The 21,835-nt window shown below is 47.0% G+C and overlaps 1 protein-coding gene across 2 annotated transcripts in view; it reads right to left on the reverse strand.

Annotated features, from left to right (window-relative positions):
- The window catches only part of nedd4a (NEDD4 E3 ubiquitin protein ligase a), a gene marked incomplete at its 5' end in the record, with an annotated part of 33,051 nt that extends 14,718 nt beyond the window's left edge, over positions 1–18,333 (reverse strand). Inside the window, 5 exons of one of the 2 annotated variants that reach the window (XM_080534652.1) lie at positions 10,689–10,742; positions 15,821–15,859; positions 15,991–16,069; positions 17,299–17,372; positions 18,289–18,333. Coding sequence is in view for 1 of the 2 variants with exons in the window: in XM_080534651.1 (XP_080390777.1) it covers positions 6,020–7,411 (1,392 nt within the window). Of the gene's footprint in view, positions 1–6,019; positions 7,412–10,688; positions 10,743–15,820; positions 15,860–15,990; positions 16,070–17,298; positions 17,373–18,288 lie in introns of those variants that run through there. The other variant, XM_080534651.1, reaches the window with a different exon arrangement.
- Positions 18,334–21,835: the final 3,502 nt, after the last annotated feature.

The raw sequence follows: 21,835 nt of genomic DNA on the forward strand, positions 1-21,835 counted from the left end.
GCTGGGGAATATGTTTATGTTTTCCACTAATGTTTTGAAGTGAGCTATGAGATCATTCATACTAAATAAAACATATCTTGATACTTTTAACATACTGTACTGTAAAAACTGTGGAAAATACATGTTATCTCTCCCTCAAAAGATATGAGTCACACACACATGAGGAAGTCACATGACTGGCCTAGATAACCGTGTTGCAGGATGCGGTCACCTTTACAGAACCCAAACTGTAAACTTCCATGACTCCATCCGCCACGCCACTCGACGTGAAGTCAAGCTACTGTTCAACCGACGCTTCAGTGCAGTGTGACTGTCACATGCTTCTGCACCACCGCTCCTATAGAGCCCCGTAACGACTCCAACGTGATGTAAAAACAACACAGCGTTGTGAAGGTGGGCTTCCTGGCCGCATAAACACCCCCAGCACCTCAGACCGCATGCCATTGGCATGGAGAGGGGTTACAGTACATGCACCAATATAGACGTACCCCCCCGCTCCCCCCCCCCCCCCCTCCCTCCTGGCCGTTCCTGTCCTCTGCCCTTACCGGCCTGTAGCACAGCCAAGACAAGCAGAGCCCAGGGTGAGACAACAAGGCCCAGCCTGTGTGAGAGCTACTGAGAGCACCGTCTCACAGGGACACCACCGAGGGTGAAGGGGATCAATGACGTGATTAGTCATATCAGATGTTAGTTGGAGTTTCAGTGTGTGTGTGAGATGTCATACTAGTTAACACGCAGCAGCACTAAACAGTAGAAGATGTGTTTGAGAACATAGTGTGACAAACTTCAAACTTCCTAACCCTCCATAGAATCAACCTCTATATCCACAGGTTTTGTATGGAAAAATATGTGTGGTGGCCTGGGAAAACCCGTCGGATGTCGCTGGCGTTCGTTTGTGGCAAAGAGCAAAAATAGATGGAAATGTCCTATTTCGGCGATTTTGATATTATGTGGTATTCTAGTACTTTGAACTCCATACTACATTATGGTGAATAAACATTTTAAGAAAACAAAAGAGAAAGTACTTATTTTTATGTTTTTGTGGTGGGTAGTTTGCTAGCGAAACAACGTCACGTTAACGTACCGTTAACGTCAACATCACGTCGATCCTGTGGTTTGAAGCCTTTCACTTTTTTTGACATGATACATTAAAATGCTCATAAGTTTTTAAAATAAAGGGCTATCTCAGTCATTCAACCAGTTATGAATAGCTGAGAACTTCTAATTTATGGAAATATAAAAAATTAAAATGTCAAAATGCCACCATGTGAAGGGTTTTCCCAGGCCGCCACACATATGTTTTGATAATTCAAGTCCAGGTAAAAGAAATGAAGCTTAAGCCACGAAAGATAATCCATATGCAGGCGTCTCTCCAAGAGGTTTCTAAAGGCTAAAGAAAGGATAGAGTATGACATTACAATTCTATTTAAAGAGCAGAAGAATCAATAGTCTAGTCTTTCTGAGTTGGAGTCAAAACCGCCACACTGAAAATAAGAAGAGGCGAAAGTAGGCCAACTTGGAGGTTTTGTTTTTGGAACAAAGTCATTGTTGAAACCGTTTCCAGCTGGTGCAATGGGCCTAGATCTTCAACGGGTTACTTTCAAAATGTCAACTTATTCTACGGAATGAAATGAACAATAAGAAGTCAATGTAAATGCTGGGGTGTGAGGGAACTGATATGAGCACAGGCGACCATCTTGTTCACTTCCAAGGTGTTGCCTCATTTAGGTTCTTGCCTGCTGAATCTACAAAAGCATGTGAATAATGTACAGAATATGGAAAGCCAATGTAAAAACGAGGGAAGGGAACTCTATTGCTCTTCTTTTGCTTCCTTGCCCTGTATTCTACAAGGAAAAAAAATACATTTGTTCAAAATGAACCACAAAGTTGAATTCACCCTCTCCGGTCCTTGTGTGGTGAACACTTTATCGTGTCTTTATCGTGTCTTAGAGAATGCCCTTTCTTCCCCCCCTCAGAGGCATACGAGTTCAATCTGGAAAACTAAAACTATAAAAAGCAGTGTTGAATCCTGAATAAGTGCTCCACATACTAAACAGACTTTCCCCATAATATAAGGGGCAGACAGAGGTGGAAGCCTGCTCCCAAGGCTGGCTGTGGAGGCTTATCAGATAAAACATCCACTTAGGTAGAAAGAACTACGGTAGGAGAACACTCTGCAATCAGTGTAAGCTGCTAAGCCTCAGTGGTGAGGGGAATGTGAGGGAGAGGATGGCCTTGGCCCAGTATTTCAAGAGCAAGTAGTTAATGGTCCGTGGAGGGAAAGGGGGGAAAATGTTCTGCTCCATGGAGGTAGCGTGCTGCTTGCCAACAAACCACCCCAGAGAGGGACAGAGCTGGGCCCGCATGTGGGGTCCTCTGGACAAACGCACCTGCCATGCAGAGAAACAAAGCCCCTCACTGTAGCGGCTCCCAGAGCCACAAGCAGTCAGGGAAACTGGGTCAGCCAGGCATACCACTGTGCTGTATGACTCATACTGTCATACACGTAACCACAGAGTCTAGCTTGTCTTCTACCTATGGGGAAACAAGACAAACCGCAAAATCCGCTTGTGCAATTTTCAAGTATTTTCTGATATATATTTCTCGATTTTTACTTTCTCAAAATCCTAGACATGATTCAGCACACATGACGGAACCTTTACCTCAAACAACGAGCTCCGACTGATTTCATATCACAGCCAAGATAACAAGGTCAGGGCTGAGGGAGAGCAAATAGTGCGTTTGACAGAACCGAGAAATCTGGGCCTACTTAGGCAAGTCAGAAAAAAAAACACGGATGTGTAACACACCCAAAACAACACACACACACACACACACACACACACACACACACACACACACACACACACACACACACACACACACACACACACTACGCTGTCATCTGCTACCCATTTACAGTCTAGTCTGAGTGCTGTAGTAGTTAACTAGTCTGGCGCAGGAGAACACAAGACAACAGCTCTGCTACCGACCGTCTGTCCACACACACACAACATGGAGAGGAAACACAAGGAAAAGCAGGTCAAGGACAACATTCCGATCCATACTGTACACGCAGGCCTGACCTCCCGGCTCTGTCACAGCTACAGTAGGGGTGTTTGCGACCGTCAATCATCCTATCTATTATTTTCTTCGTTCTTGTGTTTGGTGTGTCATTATGTCAGTATATATAGACCTAAGTGAAGACACATGGCTTTATGGCGCAAAATAGTGCTGAGCAGAGGAAGAAATACCAAACAACTGAATACTCTACAGCACGTTTTTTAATCGTACCGTGTCTTTGACGATGTTTTGACAAAACGTTCATTTGCCCGCATTTTAGTAATCAGTCCGTAAACGCATTGCACATAACGCGGACGCTAGTTGCAGTATTCAAAACTCTCATTGGATTACGTCTCACTGAGCCTATTCGAAATATTACAGTTAAGATGGTTGACTTTGCTTACTTCTTGGCACTTTTCTAGCACATGCACAAACATTGGAGCCCACTGAGAATGTGACTGAAATTCACTCAAATTCATACATTAAAACAGTCTAACTGAGACAAACTGCCATTCTTCACCATTAAATGTCCATATTAGAAGCATTGCCTTTTTTTTATATGGTGGATTTGGCCACAACTCCCAGCTGTCCTTGAGACTCAGGTGTCTGGCTACTAATACTGCTACTAGGCTCAACCAAACACCCACAAGTCCTTCATAGGGATTAAGGTACAACATATGTCCAGGAAAAACAGTCACTAAAACAGTCACTAATCAAGACCTCTGGGAGGTATCAGGGCTCACACCGACACTGTGCTGACTGGGCCTAGTTAACGCCCAAGGACTGAGAGAGAGGGTGAGGGGAGAGAGAGAGAAAGGGTGAGGGGAGAGAGAGAGAGAGAGAGAGAGTGAGGGGAGAGAGAGAGGGTGAGGGGAGAGAGAGAGGGTGAGGGGAGAGAGAGAGAGTATGTAAGAGTGTGAAAGAGAGACAGTGAGGAGAAGAGAGAGAGAGAGAGTTTGTGTGACAGAGTATGATGGAGGCCTGGGGGAGGCAAGGCAATGTCTGATTCCAACAACAAAGCTCTCCCCGCATGGCTGAACCACAACCGCACAGGCACAACTCCAGCACACACACACCACCTTCTCTTCACGCTCTACTAGCAGTCTACACACACACACACACACACACACACACACACACACGTTCCTCTATTTCAGTACCCACATTTTTTCCATCCGAGATTAACAGCATTCTGAGTCTAACAGGATCCAAAAACAGCAAGATCAGGTACGATAAAAGAGTGAGTCTTCAGACGGTATAAGCTGTTACTATTGCCATAGAAGAACACGAAAGTGCAGTCAAAACATTTAAATGACCAAAAACGTTCCATTCTAATAAGGTTCAAGCTTTGGTTTACAACAGCTGCAGTATGTCAGGCTATAGCCTACATTTCTAAATTCCGAATCTCTAGAAGGCTCCATCACTGAATCAAAATAAGACATTAACCAGCAGCATGGATCGGTGTCTTGTGTTTTTTTTAACATGACCTGCTGGACTTATACAAGAGTTATGCAGTGGTGTGGGTATCCCATGTCCTAAACCAGGTTATATAAGAGTTCAGCTGTTCAGGTAACGGTAGCTCTGGCTAATTACTAGTGCAGGTCTTTCTTGACAAGCTGCTAAATGCAGAGAGGGAGGGAGAAAGGGAGGGAGAGAGGAAGGGAGAGAGGGAAAGAGAGAGGACCCGACACCTGATGCTTTACAAACAAGGCCTAGCAGGGGGACCCACAGGGACGGGAACACACCACCCTTTACTGCAAAAGGCTCAGTCTCCAAGCACTCTTTGCATCCCCCCAACACCCCTCTCCGCCCCTGCCTGCCTACGTAACATGACCCCCACTCCCCCCAGGCCCTGGCGGATGGCTGGCATGACTGAGCGCTGCTCTCGTATCACGTTGTTAAATATGAATCCACAGGCCTGGCCATGCTGGCGAGCCAGACTATCTGGAGTCAGGGGGAATATTTCGGAGGCGCTTTATTTATAGCACGGAGGGGGGGCCCCCTCGCTATTCCTGCACCTAAAATTAGCCAGGGGTAAATACTTAAACTGATTACTCAAAGCGTTAACAGAATAATAAAAACGGAGAACCCCTCTTAACCGAAGCACGTCACACACACACACACACACACACACACACACACACACTCCTGCGCAAACACACACACACTCACAAGACCACCCCCCAGACAGGTATCGCATGAACGAGGCTTTCTTTTTTGTGTCTTCGAGCATTTTGCCTGGATGCCAGTATGTTTATGGATTACTGAAGTGCAACTGAATACTTTTGAATGTTTGTCCACATTGGGCTTGTTAATTGCGTGTCTTGGCGGTGGCCGTCTTCTCAGTTATTGGACATAGCCCCTGCCTGCTAGCCGGGAGCCCGGTGGCCGACTGAGTAAACACAGCTACTTGTAAAGGAAAAGAAAGGGACTCGTCATTGCACAACGAGTACAACGAAATATATTTATGCTCTAGGCAAGGGGTCAGAGCCATTGAAGGCGACGCTGGAGCAATTAGGGGTTCAGTTCCTCTCTCAAGGACACTTTGACGTGTGGCCAGCCGGGATTTGACCCGCTGCGAGCTGCTGACCTTGCAATCATTAGACACCCCCGCCCCCCCTAACCAAACCAAAACATTTATTGAACACCACTCATCACCACTCATCCCCACACTTACACCTTATTATTCTTTTTATGACTGCTGACTTAGTAGTGTGTGTGAGTAGTAATGTTAGGCCTATATTTAAATGAGCTACTTGTACCACAACAAAACAGCTGTTGTTATGATCGTCAAATGTTCTCATACTCATAAAATGTATCTCATGTGATAAGACAAAAACAACATAGACTTGACTAGAAGTTAACAAATAAATCTGCTGCATTCAATTCCAAACTCTAGTCATTACTCTCAGCACTGCTACCTATCTTTACCCAGTCGGTCAAGGAAAACACTTACTGTGGTGTTTTGTCCTGGGCTCTTTTGAAAGTGATCCCCTTGGTGGCTTGTGTTTACATCTACAGAGCTAGAGACCCTAGCCGGTGTGCCGTGGGACACATGAATGTGCACATGGGGAGAGACACCCATCGAGCTCGCCAGTTTAGGATTGGAAACGTGACATGAAATGCCAGTATTTCCGTAGGGGACTTCCAGGGAAAAGCTCCTTTGTAGGGCGTGATGACAATGCTTTTCCTCAGGCGTTTCCTGACTGGCACCGTGGTTCCTCTCGGATGAGGACTTGGCTGAGGGGAGAAGACAGGCGGAAGTGCTGCGAAACAGCTTCACGCGGCCAGGGGGGCCCTGGTCAGTCTCAGGGGCGGAGGAGACCTGGGCTGGAGCCTCCGGACATTCGACGTTGAACGTCGTCCTGGCCGTGGCTCCCTTCGCGGGCATCGCCGGTCGCTGGTGGGCAAAGTGCAGTAACACGCTGGAGTGTTGGAGCTGGCTTGGTCTGTCCCACGCGGCTTCTGACGGCTCGGGCTTCTTCTCGACGTCCTCCGTTCTCTCTCCGGGTTCGTCCGCCAGAGGGACGTTGAAATGCACCATGGGCCTGGCGTCCCGGAACTCGGCCGACGGCGGACCGCTGGTCTTGGAGAGCCGCAGGCCGTTGAGCGCCGTGGCGATGGAGCCTTTGGACGCGCCCGCCTCGTCGTCCTGCGCTCCCGGCTCGTTGGCCGACAGCTGGAGCTGGTGGGAGGTCTGGTAGGAGCCCCTGGCGGCAGGCAGGGCCACGGGGCTGACCGGGGAGGCGGGCGGCGTGTTACAGGGGCTCCGGGAGAAGATCACCAGAGAGGAGCAGCGTCTCAGGGGAGCCCGGGCCTTCCTGCGGGGCAGAGACCTCTCCTGGGCCGCCCGCCGCTGCTCCGGAACGGGTTCGGGTTCGAAGATGCTGCTGCTGCTGCAGTAGCCCGCGTCGCTGACCGTGCTGCTGCTGCAGGAGCCTCCGTCCGACCCGCTGCCGACCCCCCCCCCACCCTCACAGCCCCCCGGCTCCCCCCCGTCCTCTGCGCCGGCCTCCCCCTCCCCGTTCAGCTTGCCGCGGGGCAGCAGGGAGATTTGCAGCGTGCTCTTCCTGCTCCCGCCACCGCCGCCGCCGTTCACCTTGGGTATGAACACGGACGAGTAGCACTGTAAATTAGCGTACTCCGGTGACAGGGGAGGGAGAGCCAGGGCCAGCTGCCCAGGAGTCACCTTCATGCGGACGGAGCTGTGTGCCAGGCTCTCAGCAGGGCAACGGGCCGACGCGCCGAGGCCACCACCGCTCTCCTCACCATGGCTGCGCAGGCTCTCCGACAGAGGGTCCGTGTTGCTCCTCCTTGACGCAAACTGTAAGCGGAGCCGGCGTGCCATCCGTTTAGCTCTCTAATCCCCGAGGGGCGGCAGCACCAGCGAGCATGGCAAGGACCCCGCTCAGCGGAAAAATAAACGGCGGAAAAAGCAACTGCTCCGAAGTAGTTTCCCCCCCAGCTCTGTGATCATTACAATCATTAGCCGCCGCACATAGCCAAAATAGCTCTGGTGACAACTTGCATTCCTCTCCGGGGCTGCTCTGCTCTCTGATGCTTTTAGTCAGGGGAGGTCAGGCGCTGTATGGAGGCACAACCCCGAACGCACACACTTACAGCCCCCTCAGACTGAAGCAGCCCCAGTGGTCCGCCTCTTTAAGGAGCTAAACTCACTCACACAGAGCGCTGCGCTGAGGCTTTAAAGGGCAGTGCTCCCCACTCCCCGACCCGCGCTAACAGCCAAACCTCAGCCTTGCCGCCGCAACTCTGCCTTCTGCAATCTAGCCAGACCGTGTCCAACACCTCCCCCCCCCCTCTCCCCTGCCTCTTCCAAAATCCCCACTCCTGGTTTGTTGCCCCTTTTAAAACACAAACAAATCAGTACTCTTGGCATGTCAAGACTAAAGCTCTGGAGAACTGTTCGCTGCTACTTCAGGCCGCTCACTCAAGACTGTGCCTCTCCTTCCAGCAGCAGCAGCAGCAGCAGCTATGCTTCTAGTGTTTCTCCAGCGCTGTGCCCCCACAAATATTTTTACCCACTGGTATAGGGTTACAGGAAATCAAGGGGAACGAGTTTCGGCATAATTCTATATCAAACTGAGGATTGGGTGTCCTAACAGCATCCATACTCGCAGCGGTCTGTGGAAATATGCATGGGGAAGCTACTGGTAGTTATTACGAACTGACAAAAGTCAGCAAGCTCATAAACTGAATGCTTGGGCAACTCGGCAGGCCTTTGAAGCCCAGATAAAGCTATGAAAGCTTGGGCTTATGGCTTTGTACACAAAGAGCCGGAACAAAGGGTACCAAAGGGCTGCCAAATGTATTAAAGATCACACAGAACACAAACAACCCTCTTCTAAACATGCCCACATAGTACACCACACAAATACTAGCTTTAAAGCTTATTTTCATGCCGAAAGTGGCTTTGAGGTATGAGGGGACACACACCGCATTACCCCCGTCATTTGAAACCTCATGTAGCAAGCCAGGGAGGGTTTGATTTCCGCTCTCCTGTCGTTGACATTCCTGTCTATCAATCAAAAGCTATTGTGTTTGGGGCCGCGCTATTCTGGGGCAGTGCGGTCATCCTTTAGAACAGGTCAGTTCCATACTGTAATGATATGAAAGTGGCTCAGCCAGGACGAGGATATGACTTACCAGCCGAGACCGTCGTACTTAGTGTGCAACCCCCCCCAACATCACGTCACACCATGTGCCGCAATGTGACTCAATTCCCACAACAACCTGCAGGAATTCACAGGAACTAATATGTCAAACTAGGTCTAATGCCAAAAAGCACACCACACTGGCACAGTCACATATTTGTGTAGTAACTCTGTTATTAACATGCTGTTACATAGTAGTATGTTAGTAATAGCATTGTAACGAACTTGAGTGTGGAATATGTATGTTGTTTGAGTAATTACAGCTTAACTACACAGGTAAATGGGCAACTCAATGTAAAGTGTTACCAAACTTTCAATAGATTTTATCGAATATGTTGTCTTTTCCTCGAAGAGCTTGAGCTTGAGCCAGCCTTCTGGGAATAGAGTGTCAGAGACAGCAGAATTGTTGTCACCATGCCATCAGCACCAAGACTGAGCTCTGGCTACTTAAGACCCACATCATCAGGGGGGTCATTCAGAAACCCTGCGTACGCCTTCATTGTCGTCATGCAGTCAGTATGGATTAGGGGCGTATTAACTGTGGGAGCGTTAAAAGGGTGGGACAAGATTCTTGCTCACGTGCGCAAAATGTAGAGTTGATTGTGATTCATAAAGGGGAAAAAGGCGTGGGACGTGCGTTGCACGCTGTGTTATAACTAAATCAGAATATTTGTGTGCGTTGTGAACGTTCTGGCTTTCGTACGTACGCAGCCTTTTTACGCCGGTCCTATGCACAGTTTTATAAATGAGCCCCCAGGTGCCCACAGAGCCCACGTCAGCCCTGGAACTGGGGCAGCAGCTGCTCTGATCCAGCATCAGGCTTAAACCTGTCCATGATCACATGCTCTCCACCGCCTTCAAGATCCATTTCATAATAACCTGTGACGTCCACTACATCCCCATAGTTCTAACTTGACTGTACTGAATGTACTGACTATTGAATGTTTTCAAAAAAATTATATTTTTTTATTTATGAAAATGCTTATTTAACCTTCATCAGTATTTCGCAATCTGGCAACTCGCGTATCTTAACAATACAAAAAAACCATGGCTTGTTTGGTCATGATTCAGTAAGTTTAATGTGCGCAAAACCAGTTAGCCTACCTTTCACTATTAATAACACCCATGGGTATATTTAATTTCCCAAACATGGGGATACAGTGCAATAAAAGGGTATACTGGTCCATTTATGAAAACTTATGGCACCACATATTTTTTCACGTTTGGGCAAAACACCAATATTACCACCTACATGTTCCTGTGCATTGTATATTCACCAGCGTTGTATATTGTATGTTGTATAGGCCTATATGCAACCAACATTCATTGCTTGATACTGCTCATCATTATATACCCAATAAAACACATTTGGTCATGCAAAATATCGTTTTGTCTTCCCACATTTACAAAGAAACAACAAATAAGAGCACATGGCACACATACGTACGCACACATACGTACGCACACATACGCACGCACACATATGCACGCACACATACGGACGCACGCACACATACGCACGCACATATACGCACGCACACGCACGCACACACATACGCACGCACACATACGTACGCACACATACGTACGTACCCACACATACGTACGTACACACACATACGTACGTACACATACGTACGCACACATACATACGCACACATACATACGCACACATACATACGCACACATACATACGCACACATACATATGCACACATACATACGCACACATACATACGCATACGTACACATACATACGCATACGTACACATACATACACATACGTACACATACATGCGCACACATACGCATACGTACACATACATACGCATACGTACACATACATGCGCATACATACGCACACATACGCATACGTACACAATACATGCGCACACATACATGCGCACACATACATACGCACACATACATACGCACACACACCAGATTGACTTACAAGACGGTTCTCATCGAACACCTCCAGCAGGAGTCGATGCTTGATGGGATGAACCTGAGAAGATAAGAGAGGAGATAACAGTTTAACAGTTTAGTCAACGGGGCTTCATTGACCAATCCTATCATACTGCAACTACTGTAGACGCACCTTATCACTCCATGTGAATTTAAGACTAGTATTTAATGACTAGTGAAGATAATAGAGTACCAAGGAAAATGTGAGACATTACACAACGTACTAGATACTGTGATACTGGACTGTACATGGAAAGTCATTGTATTATTTTTTTAAACAGCTGAGACGTAGCCTACAAGAAAATATATTTGTACTGGCCAAAACATCCCAAGCGCTCTCTACTGTATAGAAGTCAGTGTTTGCGCATTGAGTCATCACCAGATTTTAGCTAGCGCTATAGCGCTCATGAATTGAAGTGTCTGTAAAACATGAGAGGTGATAAACTCAGCATCCAGCTTCTGGTTTCTATTTGGAGGGAGTCCCACTCCCAGAACCACGGACCACAAATGGCCGGTGACTAACGTCAGCCGTGAAACTGAAATCAAGCCAGGGCATGGACTGCCTACATTCATAAGCAAAGATAGATCTGTTGTATTCTGGCTGGCTGACTAACTAGCCAAACCGTCAGCACAAAACAACTTAGCGGAACCATGTCGTTGGTTTCACGCCAAACATGGTCTGTGGTTTCAAGCGACAAAAATGATATTTTCTAAAAAAAATAATAATAATACAAACAAAAAGCTGTGTATGACCCTTAAGGACAGATAGGTTACTTAACATTTACTGAAGATTTCCTTTTGTCCACTAAAAACAAGAAGAGTTGGAATGAATTTAACCAGGCACCTGACATGGCTGTGTAGAGGCTCTGTGGAAGACTGTGATAATTAATCTGATTATGAATGCTATATTCATACTTTCAGTTAATAATAGGATATATTGGGGGCGCTTGGTGAGGTAACGCACTAAGCGTCGACCATGTCACCACAGGGTCCCCGGTTTGATTCCGTCCGCGGACATGTCCTGCATGTCATCCCTTCTCTCTCACCCATCCTTCCTATCAAATCTCTACTGTCTCTATCACAATAAAAAAGAAAAATATGAGTGGGACTGCCCCACTCAGGAAAAAGAAATACAGACCATTTAACCTTTATACACACATATGCATAGAGAACGTGAGACTTGAGACTCATGTTAACTTTTCCTGGCCACTGTATTATATTTACTGTTCCAATAACACATTCCTGATGTAGGGGAAGGATACATCTGGTTTAAAGATAGAGAGAGGAAACGTTAGGAACAAAGAGGTGATGCACTAAGGCAGAATATGGGCAGCATTGATTCCAATACTCTTGAACTTATAAGAAATAAGATAATGTTTAGGGAAAGTTGCACATTTCAATGTGACAGTGTGGACGAGAGTGAAGTAAGGACGTTGTTGAAGGCCCTTCCTGAACATGGCTCAGTAAGCACTGACATGCTGGACGGTATAGTACTTTGTCTCGCAGGTGATTACACTTCTGGTCCCATATCTTGTATATTAAATAAATGTCTGATGGATGGTTTATATCCTACTCCTAAAGACGGCAGATTAACATTTACTGGGCAGAACAGCAGTAAACTGATAGAGAGAATAGTCCATTCACAAAATACAAGACTACTTTGACTAACGGTTTAAATACAAGATTTCAACACACTTATAGACACAACTATTTCACTTGTTCCCTTACTATTTATTTTCTCTATATACGTATCTATGACTATATGTATCTATTCTTGCCATTTTTATTTCTAGTTTTAATTACTATCCTTCTTTTTCTGTATTTCTTTTAATGCTATATGTAAAGCACTTTGAATTTACATTTACATTTACATTTTTGGCATTTAGCAGACGCCTTATTCCAAAGCGACTTACAATCAATACATTTGAATACTAAGCATGTGAATCAACAGTCCACCATTCGTTGCAGGAAGAGTACTCTAGCTCGGGCCCGGGGCCACTGATAGAAGGAAAAACCTTCTCCCTATTATCGCCTTCTACTAAAACCTTTCTTTTTTTTTATATTACTGGAGAAACTGAGAAACAGTACAAGGGGGGCAATAGAAGTTCTTAGGGACACAGTAGAGGGGAAAGCGGGTGTCTTTAGGAGAATTGCCCCTGTTGTATGAAATGTACTATACAAGTAAACTTGCCTTGCCTACACAGATGACAGACGACTGGTGATGGATGGAGATGATGTTGTACCCATAGCATTGCTGTTCATGACAAAGACTCCAAATTAATCTACACTGTATTTGGTGTTTTTGGTGAGACCAATGTGACGAAATTGGTGAGACCAATTTGGTGCTTGATTCGATAAAACAAAATAACTAACAATGTAACATCTCAAAGACCAAATCCATTATTCTGGGATCTAGTCATAAACTGTCATCTATGCCTACACTCTGTACTTGTCTAGTGATCCTATACAACAGGTGGATAAGCGTGTACTGGATAAGATAAGGGTACTGTATAAGGGTGGACTGGGTGTAATAATAGATAGTCGATGTGTCATGAGTAGAACACATTGACGTGACTGTTGGGCAACGGCATCTCTATGACGCAAAAATGCCTTCCGTACGTTCCAGCATAGATTCTGGGGCAATAATCTATGCTGGAGTTAAATCTTTAATTTTAAGACACCTGGACTAATGCTCACCTGCATGGTCGTCTGCATCAAACACTGTACTGAGGAAACTACACATTGCCCAAAACTGAGAGGCTAGACTAGTCTTACACTGCCCCATAAGAACCAACACAGACAGCATGCATGGTAAACTCTTATGGTTACCAGAAGAGAAAAGACTTGTCTTAGGCACAGTCACATCAGGAATAGCATTAATTCCACTAAACCTGAGTTTTTACACAGTCAAATTAACAAATGTAGTAAGTACTGGTAACCTTCAGTCATTTCACTAGAATAGCAGGTGAAGGACAAAATCACATTATCTTGCCCAAAATCTAATGCCTTAAAAAAGACAGGCAATTATCATGCCATCAATCATTGGAATAGCTGCCCCCTTTATACACATCAATCCAATAGCAAGTCCTCTTTCAAATACCATTTAAGAATGCACTACTTGCGCAGCTGATCAATAGTCCAGTATTGGTCATGGATAGTGTTTTGTTCTTGTCCTCTGGCAAAGGCCCTGAGAATAATTCATGAGATTAAGTCCTTACCTCTACCAATTGGGTAATCAGAGTCAGAAATTCATGTACAACAAATTCATGTTTGAGAACATTTGAATGACCGCTTTCTTAATGTAACATACTTATAGGTGCACATGTGACGAACATAATGTAATGGGCATCAGCGAATGGGGATCCTTTAAATTAATAAATCAATCAAATCAAAACCAATTTGTAAAAGGCCGCCTAGATTGTTATCAGAAGAGGTTTTTTTCTCTCTCTGCCCTGTTTCGTGTGAAGAGTATTTCTCTCTTTGCGTATGATTTCTGTGTAAGGTTCCAGTCAACTTGGTATAATACACTGAGCCAGAGGGCCACAGGCCACCCCTTCATTCACTGTGTTTCTGTCAAAACGGACCCTCCTGCTAAGTGAGGCCATTATTGACATGGTCACATTCGCAAGGCAGGCCAAAGAGCAGCAACTGAGGTAGAGGGTTAACATAACTAACTTCAGAATGTATGAATAACTAAATCATACGAGGCATTTAAAGGATGGGCGGTGTTTGATAGTGAGATTCCGCTGACTTGCCAATTGGAGCTTAAAATAAACGTGGCGATATTCACATTCACAAAGGTCCTTCATTGCAAATTACAGGTGCAAGTGAGCAGTATGTGCAACACAGAAACTGTATCTATGGTGAATTTGCTCGTGGCAACTGAGTCCAGGACAGAGAGAGGCCCTAAGGACAGAGAGAGGCCCTGAGGCTGACTGGGAATGGTGAAGGGACTTGTTTTAGACCAACTCAGAGGGGGAGTTGAGTCAATGTCCAGGGCAGGGAGACATTGAGCAGAACTGCCATAATTTCAAGAGACGCATAAACATGGTGAGGGTCTGAGGCTTAAACACAGTGGATATTTTACCCAGCAGTGTGTGCTCCTATATATACACACAAGTTTCCTGCTAAATGTCCATGGCAGGAAAAACATTTCAAATATTTCCCTTCGTCTACTGGCAAGATGGACCTGAGAGACCATTTCACTAGACACTGTGGAGGCCATTCTACTGCTGCGGTAAAACCACATGCAGGTATTAGTTACGTCTCTCGCTTCTCTCTCTCTAGCTTTCTCTCCATTACCAACAGTTCTGTGGTTCTCCATCAAGATTCTCTAAATACCAGAAACCACAGGAAGATTAAGAAGACACTATATTCCCCAATGTAGGCTAATGTTAGGCTGTTGACATGACATGACTTGGACTAGTAGGCTAGGGTCCAAACAATGTCAACATTTTGATTATTATCTGGGCACTCACTGCCATAGCTACACTATAATGGTCGTTAGTCTCACAGGCTCCCAACAGGGCTGAACAATAGGAACCGTGACAAAGCCAGCTTTCCACCACATAAAAAACAACACGCCAATCTACCACCAGCAGAGTTTAACATTTAACCACGACTGTGTTTACTTTACCACATGTCCAGGGACGATAGTAGCCTGGGGTAACATGAATACAGGTCTCTCATGGACCGAGGACAATGCCTTACCCAGTGGAAGACTTCCTGTTGCTGGTCGTATGTTAACACGGACATGCATAAACAAACACAATCCCCATGTACAGAGACATGAACAGACCGCACACACCCAAGGTGTGCTGCTTTCTGACTGTAAACTGGCTTTCTGTGAAATGCTGACTTCCCCAGTGAGAATGTGGGACAGCCTAAGCCTGGTCAGGTTGGATTCCACCTTCAAGCACAAATAGAGAACATATTACTAGGCCATTATGGAAGAGACAATGCACCTCTGGCTAATTGTCTATAGCAGTAAAAGAAGTCAAAGCATGTAGTGTGAAATGAAGAGAGGGAGAAATGGAGGGAAATTGACAGAGGTCAGCAAGGGGTTCCCCTCAGACCACTTGGTCACACAGCAACTTGATCAGATCCTTCATCACTTACTCTGAAAAAGAATTCTTCATTCCACTTCGGGTCCAACGTCTTCAGGTCAAAAGGGAAGACGGAAAGAGAGGGCAATGTGTTCAAGTGTTATTAAGTTAAAACATTAGCAAAGTATAAAAACAAACAAACAAAACGTGTATTCATTCGGCAAGTGATGTGTAGTTACTTACCTTTTTGATTGTTTTCGTCTGAAGACTTGTTAGGTCTCCAGTGACAGGATCGTAGAGGGATATTCTTGTATATGGATCACTGTGACATAATTCCAATAAATGAATGAATCACTGGACAACATTTAACATGGTTTCACCCTAAGGCCATGTGGATGACCAACTAATGATATCATCAGACCCAAAAATAGTTACATGAAAACAACAGGTGATTTACAAATGCATATAGAAAAAGATGGCTTATCTGTAACTGCTTGTATGACAGGAACTTATGGTGGGCTATTTATGGGAAACATCCACCAAGGGCAGAAAGGACTCCTGCTCATAGCGCCATCTTAAGGTTGCACAAGGTAACAACACATTGACTGGGAAGGTGCCTTCAAATAATGTCCACAAACCCCTATGGAGACGTATTGCAGGGCATAACATTACTTGGTGTTTTGGAAGCTTACTGAGGTTTGTTTATTGATATTCTACTGGACTTGGCGTGGCAGTATTGTTGATGAGTCTGTTTGTCTCAAAATAGAGACATTTGAAATTAACCTCAACCTGACCTGAATAGATATTTTGATTAATTGAGGTTCTCTGTGAGGTTCTTGTGACCCTGTCAATACACTACTATGATATTCAACTTTGCATTCTCCAATGCAAAAGAGGACTGCTGTGATTCCCTCGGGAGCTATGCAACTTAAAGATGAGATGTTTGTATTTCAAGTGGAACAGGCCTACTATGCCTACTGTATATGGAAAGTGCAGGGACAAAGAGGAATATGATTCAATACACAAAAGAGTGCAAATAATAACCATGCGTTGCTTAGCAACTGATTGTTACTGATAACATGCTAACTCTGTGCTGTGCCCTATTAAACAACTGTACCTACAGCGAAGACCATAATTGTTAACATGTATAAACAGACACATTTTCACCCCAAGTTTCAAAAGGCTGCCAATGTTTACAAAATCAAAACTCCTATATACATGGCCTTTATTGCTCAAGGCAAATGTAAAGTTTACAGTACAAACAAACTCTTGTTGTTCGTTTTAATGATGTGGGTAAGGTTTGATTTTTTACTTTCAGTACTTAAGTAAACATGAACTCGTGGTCATTAACTCTTGAACTGTTTTGAGTAAAACAGCACATCAAGATGTAGCATGCACTGTAACTGTATTTAGGAGTCCAATAACTGAGGAATGGATTGTGTGGAATTAGAGTCAAGTAGGCAACTTAGTGAAGTGATCATTATAGAAAGGGTTAAATTGTGTAGAGAGACAACATGTAACATAACAGTTTTAATAGTTTAATAGACTGACCTGGCACCAAGGATATCTTTCTTGGCCAGACCAATTCCAGCAATGACTTTCACCCTGAGAATTCTACATTCCTCCTGAAAGCAAAGTACACAATCACAGGAAAAGAGCACGGTTAATGTAACATCGATGTCACCATTACTGTAAATGATTCACATGGTCATCAATGACTTCCTGGTGATTCCTGAGATCAGACTTGAGAATTTCCAGGATATTTCGCAACAATGTTATGATCCATAACAACCTTATGACTTACAATATAGCCCAACCCCAATGCTTTCTGCGTCAGTTATACAGGTGGCTCAAGTCCATAGTACATTTGGCCTCATATTACTGTCAATATAATGTTGGTGTCAATTTGACAGGTGTCATCCTCTCAAAAACGACACGTAAATAAGGGCACCCTCTCCCATTACCACCAGCCTGCCTGGCCATAGCCAAGCAGCATTGACAAAGTGGCCAGTTTAGTTGTCTATACTAACTATGTTGTAACTAATACATGTAATCACATCCACACGACCCGAGGACAGTGTCCTACATGCTGGCCAGCCGGGTCGCATCCTTCTCTATGGTTAGATTGTCGAAACTGGAGACTATGTCGAAATCAAATTGACCCCGCCAAGACACCGTTTGTAATAAAACTCCTTCTTTCACTGACTCTAAATGGGTCGTCGGGTGGCTGTTCCCTTGGTCGGGCATCAGGCTTGCCAAATGTGCCTTGCGATAAATAAATAAAAGCACTTTTCGACTACTAGAGACCTTAGGACGTGACAGACTAGACAGAGCCACGGGGATGCTAACATGCTAACATGCTGGCTACCACTATTAGTTTTACAACATAGGTGTCCCGTGACAGTCGGACTGAAATGCTTGGCTGACAGTATAAAACACCACAGGTGCAAAGATCACACAGTTTGATAAGCTAGCTAAACAAATTCGATCTAAAGGAACATCCCAGATAGCATAGCTAGGCTAGCCTAGACAGATATGTACCTCGTCCGTCTGCAGTCCTCGGACCTCGGGGGTGTTCAGGGCGGCCATGCTCGTGTCCTCCTCCTCCTCCCGTCCGTTGCGTATGACCTGCGAAGCTTGATCGATTAAAAAAAGTAATGATATATGGATGATATACAGTTAAAGTTCTTCCACCGATTCACCTTCCACTCCCTAGCTAGCTGGAGTAAAATGTCCAAATGTGTCACTGCGTCGTATCCTCTCTCCTCCCTCTCCTGCCACGCCTCCTCTCTCCTGCCACGCCTCCTCCCTCTCCTCTCTCCTCCCTCCTCCCACGCCTCCTCTCTCCTCTCACGCCTCCTCTCTCCTGCCACGCCTCCTCCCTCGCCTCCTCTCTCCTGCCACGCCTCCTCCCTCTTCCTCTCTCCTCCCACGCCTCCTCTCTCCTCCCCCGCCTCCTCTCTCCTCCCCCGCCTCCTCTCTCCTGCCACGCCTCCTCCCTCCTCCCACGCCTCCTCTCTCCTCCCACGCCTCCTCTCTCCTGCCACGCCTCCTCCCTCCTCCTCTCTCCTCCCACGCCTCCTCTCTCCTGCCACGCCTCCTCCCTCTTCCTCTCTCCTCCCACGCCTCCTCTCTCCTCCCCCGCCTCCTCTCTCCTGCCACGCCTCCTCCCTCCTCCCACGCCTCCTCCCTCCTCCCACGCCTCCTCTCTCCTCCCACGCCTCCTCCCTCCTCCCACGCCTCCTCCCTCCTCCCACGCCTCCTCTCTCCTCCCACGCCTCCTCTCTCCTCCCACGCCTCCTCTCTCCTCCCACGCCTCCTCTCTCCTGCCATGCCTCCTCCCTCCTCCCACGCCTCCTCTCTCCTCCCACGCCTCCTCCCTCCTCCCATGCCTCCTCTCTCCTCTCACGCCTCCTCTCTCCTCCCATGCCTCCTCTCTCCTCCCACGCCTCCTCTCTCCTGCCATGCCTCCTCCCTCCTCCTCCCACGCCTCCTCTCTCCTGCCACGCCTCCTCCCTCCTCCCACGCCTCCTCTCTCCTCCCACGCCTCCTCCCATGCCTCCTCTCTCCTCCCACGCCTCCTCTCTCCTCCCATGCCTCCTCTCTCCTCCCACGCCTCCTCTCTCCTGCCACGCCTCCTCCCTCCTCCTCCCACGCCTCCTCTCTCCTGCCACGCCTCCTCCCTCCTCCCACGCCTCCTCTCTCCTCCCACGCCTCCTCTCTCCTGCCATGCCTCCTCCCTCCTCCCACGCCTCCTCTCTCCTCCCACGCCTCCTCCCTCCTCCCATGCCTCCTCTCTCCTCCCACGCCTCCTCTCTCCTACCATGCCTCCTCTCTCCTCCCACGCCTCCTCTCTCCTGCCATGCCTCCTCCCTCCTCCTCCCACGCCTCCTCTCTCCTGCCACGCCTCCTCCCACGCCTCCTCTCTCCTCCCACGCCTCCTCCCTCCTCCCATGCCTCCTCTCTCCTCCCACGCCTCCTCTCTCCTCCCACGCCTCCTCTCTCCTGCCATGCCTCCTCCCTCCTCCTCTCTCCTCCCACGCCTCCTCTCTCCTGCCACGCCTCCTCCCTCCTCCCACGCCTCCTCTCTCCTCCCACGCCTCCTCCCTCCTCCCACGCCTCCTCTCTCCTCCACGCCTCCGCTCTCCTCCCACACCTCCTCCCTCCTCCTCTCTCCTGCCACGCCTCCTCCCTCCTCCCACGCCTCCTCTCTCCTCCCACGCCTCCTGCCTCCTCTCTCCTCCCACGCCTCCTCTCTCCTCCCACGCCTCCTCTCTCCTGCCACGCCTCCTCTCTCCTGCCACCCCTCCTCCCACGCCTCCTCCCTCCTCCCACGCCTCCTCTCTCCTCCCACGCCTCCTCTCTCCTCCCACGCCTCCTCTCTCCTCCCACGCCTCCTCTCTCCTGCCACGCCTCCTCCCTCCTCCCACGCCTCCTCTCTCCTGCCACGCCTCCTCCCTCCTCCCACGCCTCCTCCCACGCCTCCTCTCTCCTCCCACGCCTCCTCTCTCCTGCCACGCCTCCTCCCTCCTCCTCTCTACTGCCACGCCTCCTCCCACACCTCCTCTCTCCTGCCACGCCTCCTCCCTCCTCCCACGCCTCCTCTCCTGCCACGCCTCCTCCCTCCTCCCACGCCTCCTCTCTCCTGCCACGCCTCCTCCCTAATCCTCTCTCCTCCCTCTCCTGCCACGCCTCCTCCCACGCCTCCTCCCTCCTCCCTCTCCTGCCACGCCTCCTGCTCACGTCGCTACTCTTTAACCAGTTCGTGATGACAGAGTTGATCATAACATCAGAGCTATTATACAATCGATGATTAATCATTGCTATCTTGTTTTCTCTAAGGCCGCTGCTTCAAGGCAAGCTTCTCCCTCGGTTGCTTCTCACATTCAAGTCTTAGCATCTAAAACAGAGGCTACAACCCCGAATAACCTATTAAGTGCATTATTAACATAATGTTATAGGACTGTGTGTGACCATGGTTTATCTGCAGTGTGTTTGGTTTCAATATTATGTGTAATGTATGGAGGAACAAGTCTGTCAAAATAAACAATAAATAAATATATAGATACATAAATGAATGTATGAACAAATAAATGAATGAATACACACAGTATAACGAAATACATTTCTATGCTTTGTACCTGTTTGCAAATCACCTAATCATCCTCCTGCCACCTGACATATTAATCATCATTGGCAATTCCAGGACTGGTGGAGAGATGTGAATGAAGACAAATACCCCATGTACACCTTGCATTAAAATGCTTCCTGTATCCAGATACTGAACCTGAGGTATAGGTCCGGTGAACGGAAAAAATACACCAAAATTAAACCACAATGGAGTAGCTCGCACTGTGGGCGAATCGCGGACAGGTGTCAATACAGAGGTCGTTAACCACATTCTGTTCAACTTTGTTCTCTCTTTGATAAACAGCAGTTAATGTGTAATGGAAACATCTCGCCAGCAGGGGGAGTTAGAACCTAGTAGCATGTTATGTCTATGGTTATTTCAGACACCTCAGTTACAGTATGTGTGCCAACATGGTGGCAACTCCAAGTGGTCACATCTCATAAAGTGACATACTTATTTACAAAAGGGTTGTGTGGCTAAAAAGTAAATAGAAGCAGACATTGTTTTCCTGTTCACTCCTGGCCAACTCTCAGCAGTGGCTTGAAACCTATGACTAGGAGACAGATGGTGTGAGCATCGCCAAATGTGCATTGTTGCCTTATCCTGAGCTGCACCAATCTGTTTAGAGATTAGCCACTCTCTGGAATACCAACATCACATCCACATGTCCTAAAATGCCGAAAAGCAACTATGGTAATTGAGAATACACTTCTCAGTTCACACAAGTGAACTCTTGGGATGAAGAGACACCCAAGCAGAAGTTGAAGTGAATGACAAAGCAGATGTGGGGGGAAAAAAGAGATAGAAACCAATACAGATGAGGTACTTAAAAAAAAGTTTATTGGTTTTTAAAACCACTTAAAAAAATCTCAACATCAGTGAGCACTTTCAGTTTAAAAAAGAAAGAAGAAACTTTGCTGAAATGCTATAGCAACATTATCAAATGACTGTACGGTC

The sequence above is a fragment of the Nansenia antarctica genome (assembly GCF_963989245.1).
Source record: "Nansenia antarctica genome assembly, chromosome: 1".
NCBI classification, from domain to species: Eukaryota; Metazoa; Chordata; class Actinopteri; order Argentiniformes; family Microstomatidae; genus Nansenia; species Nansenia antarctica.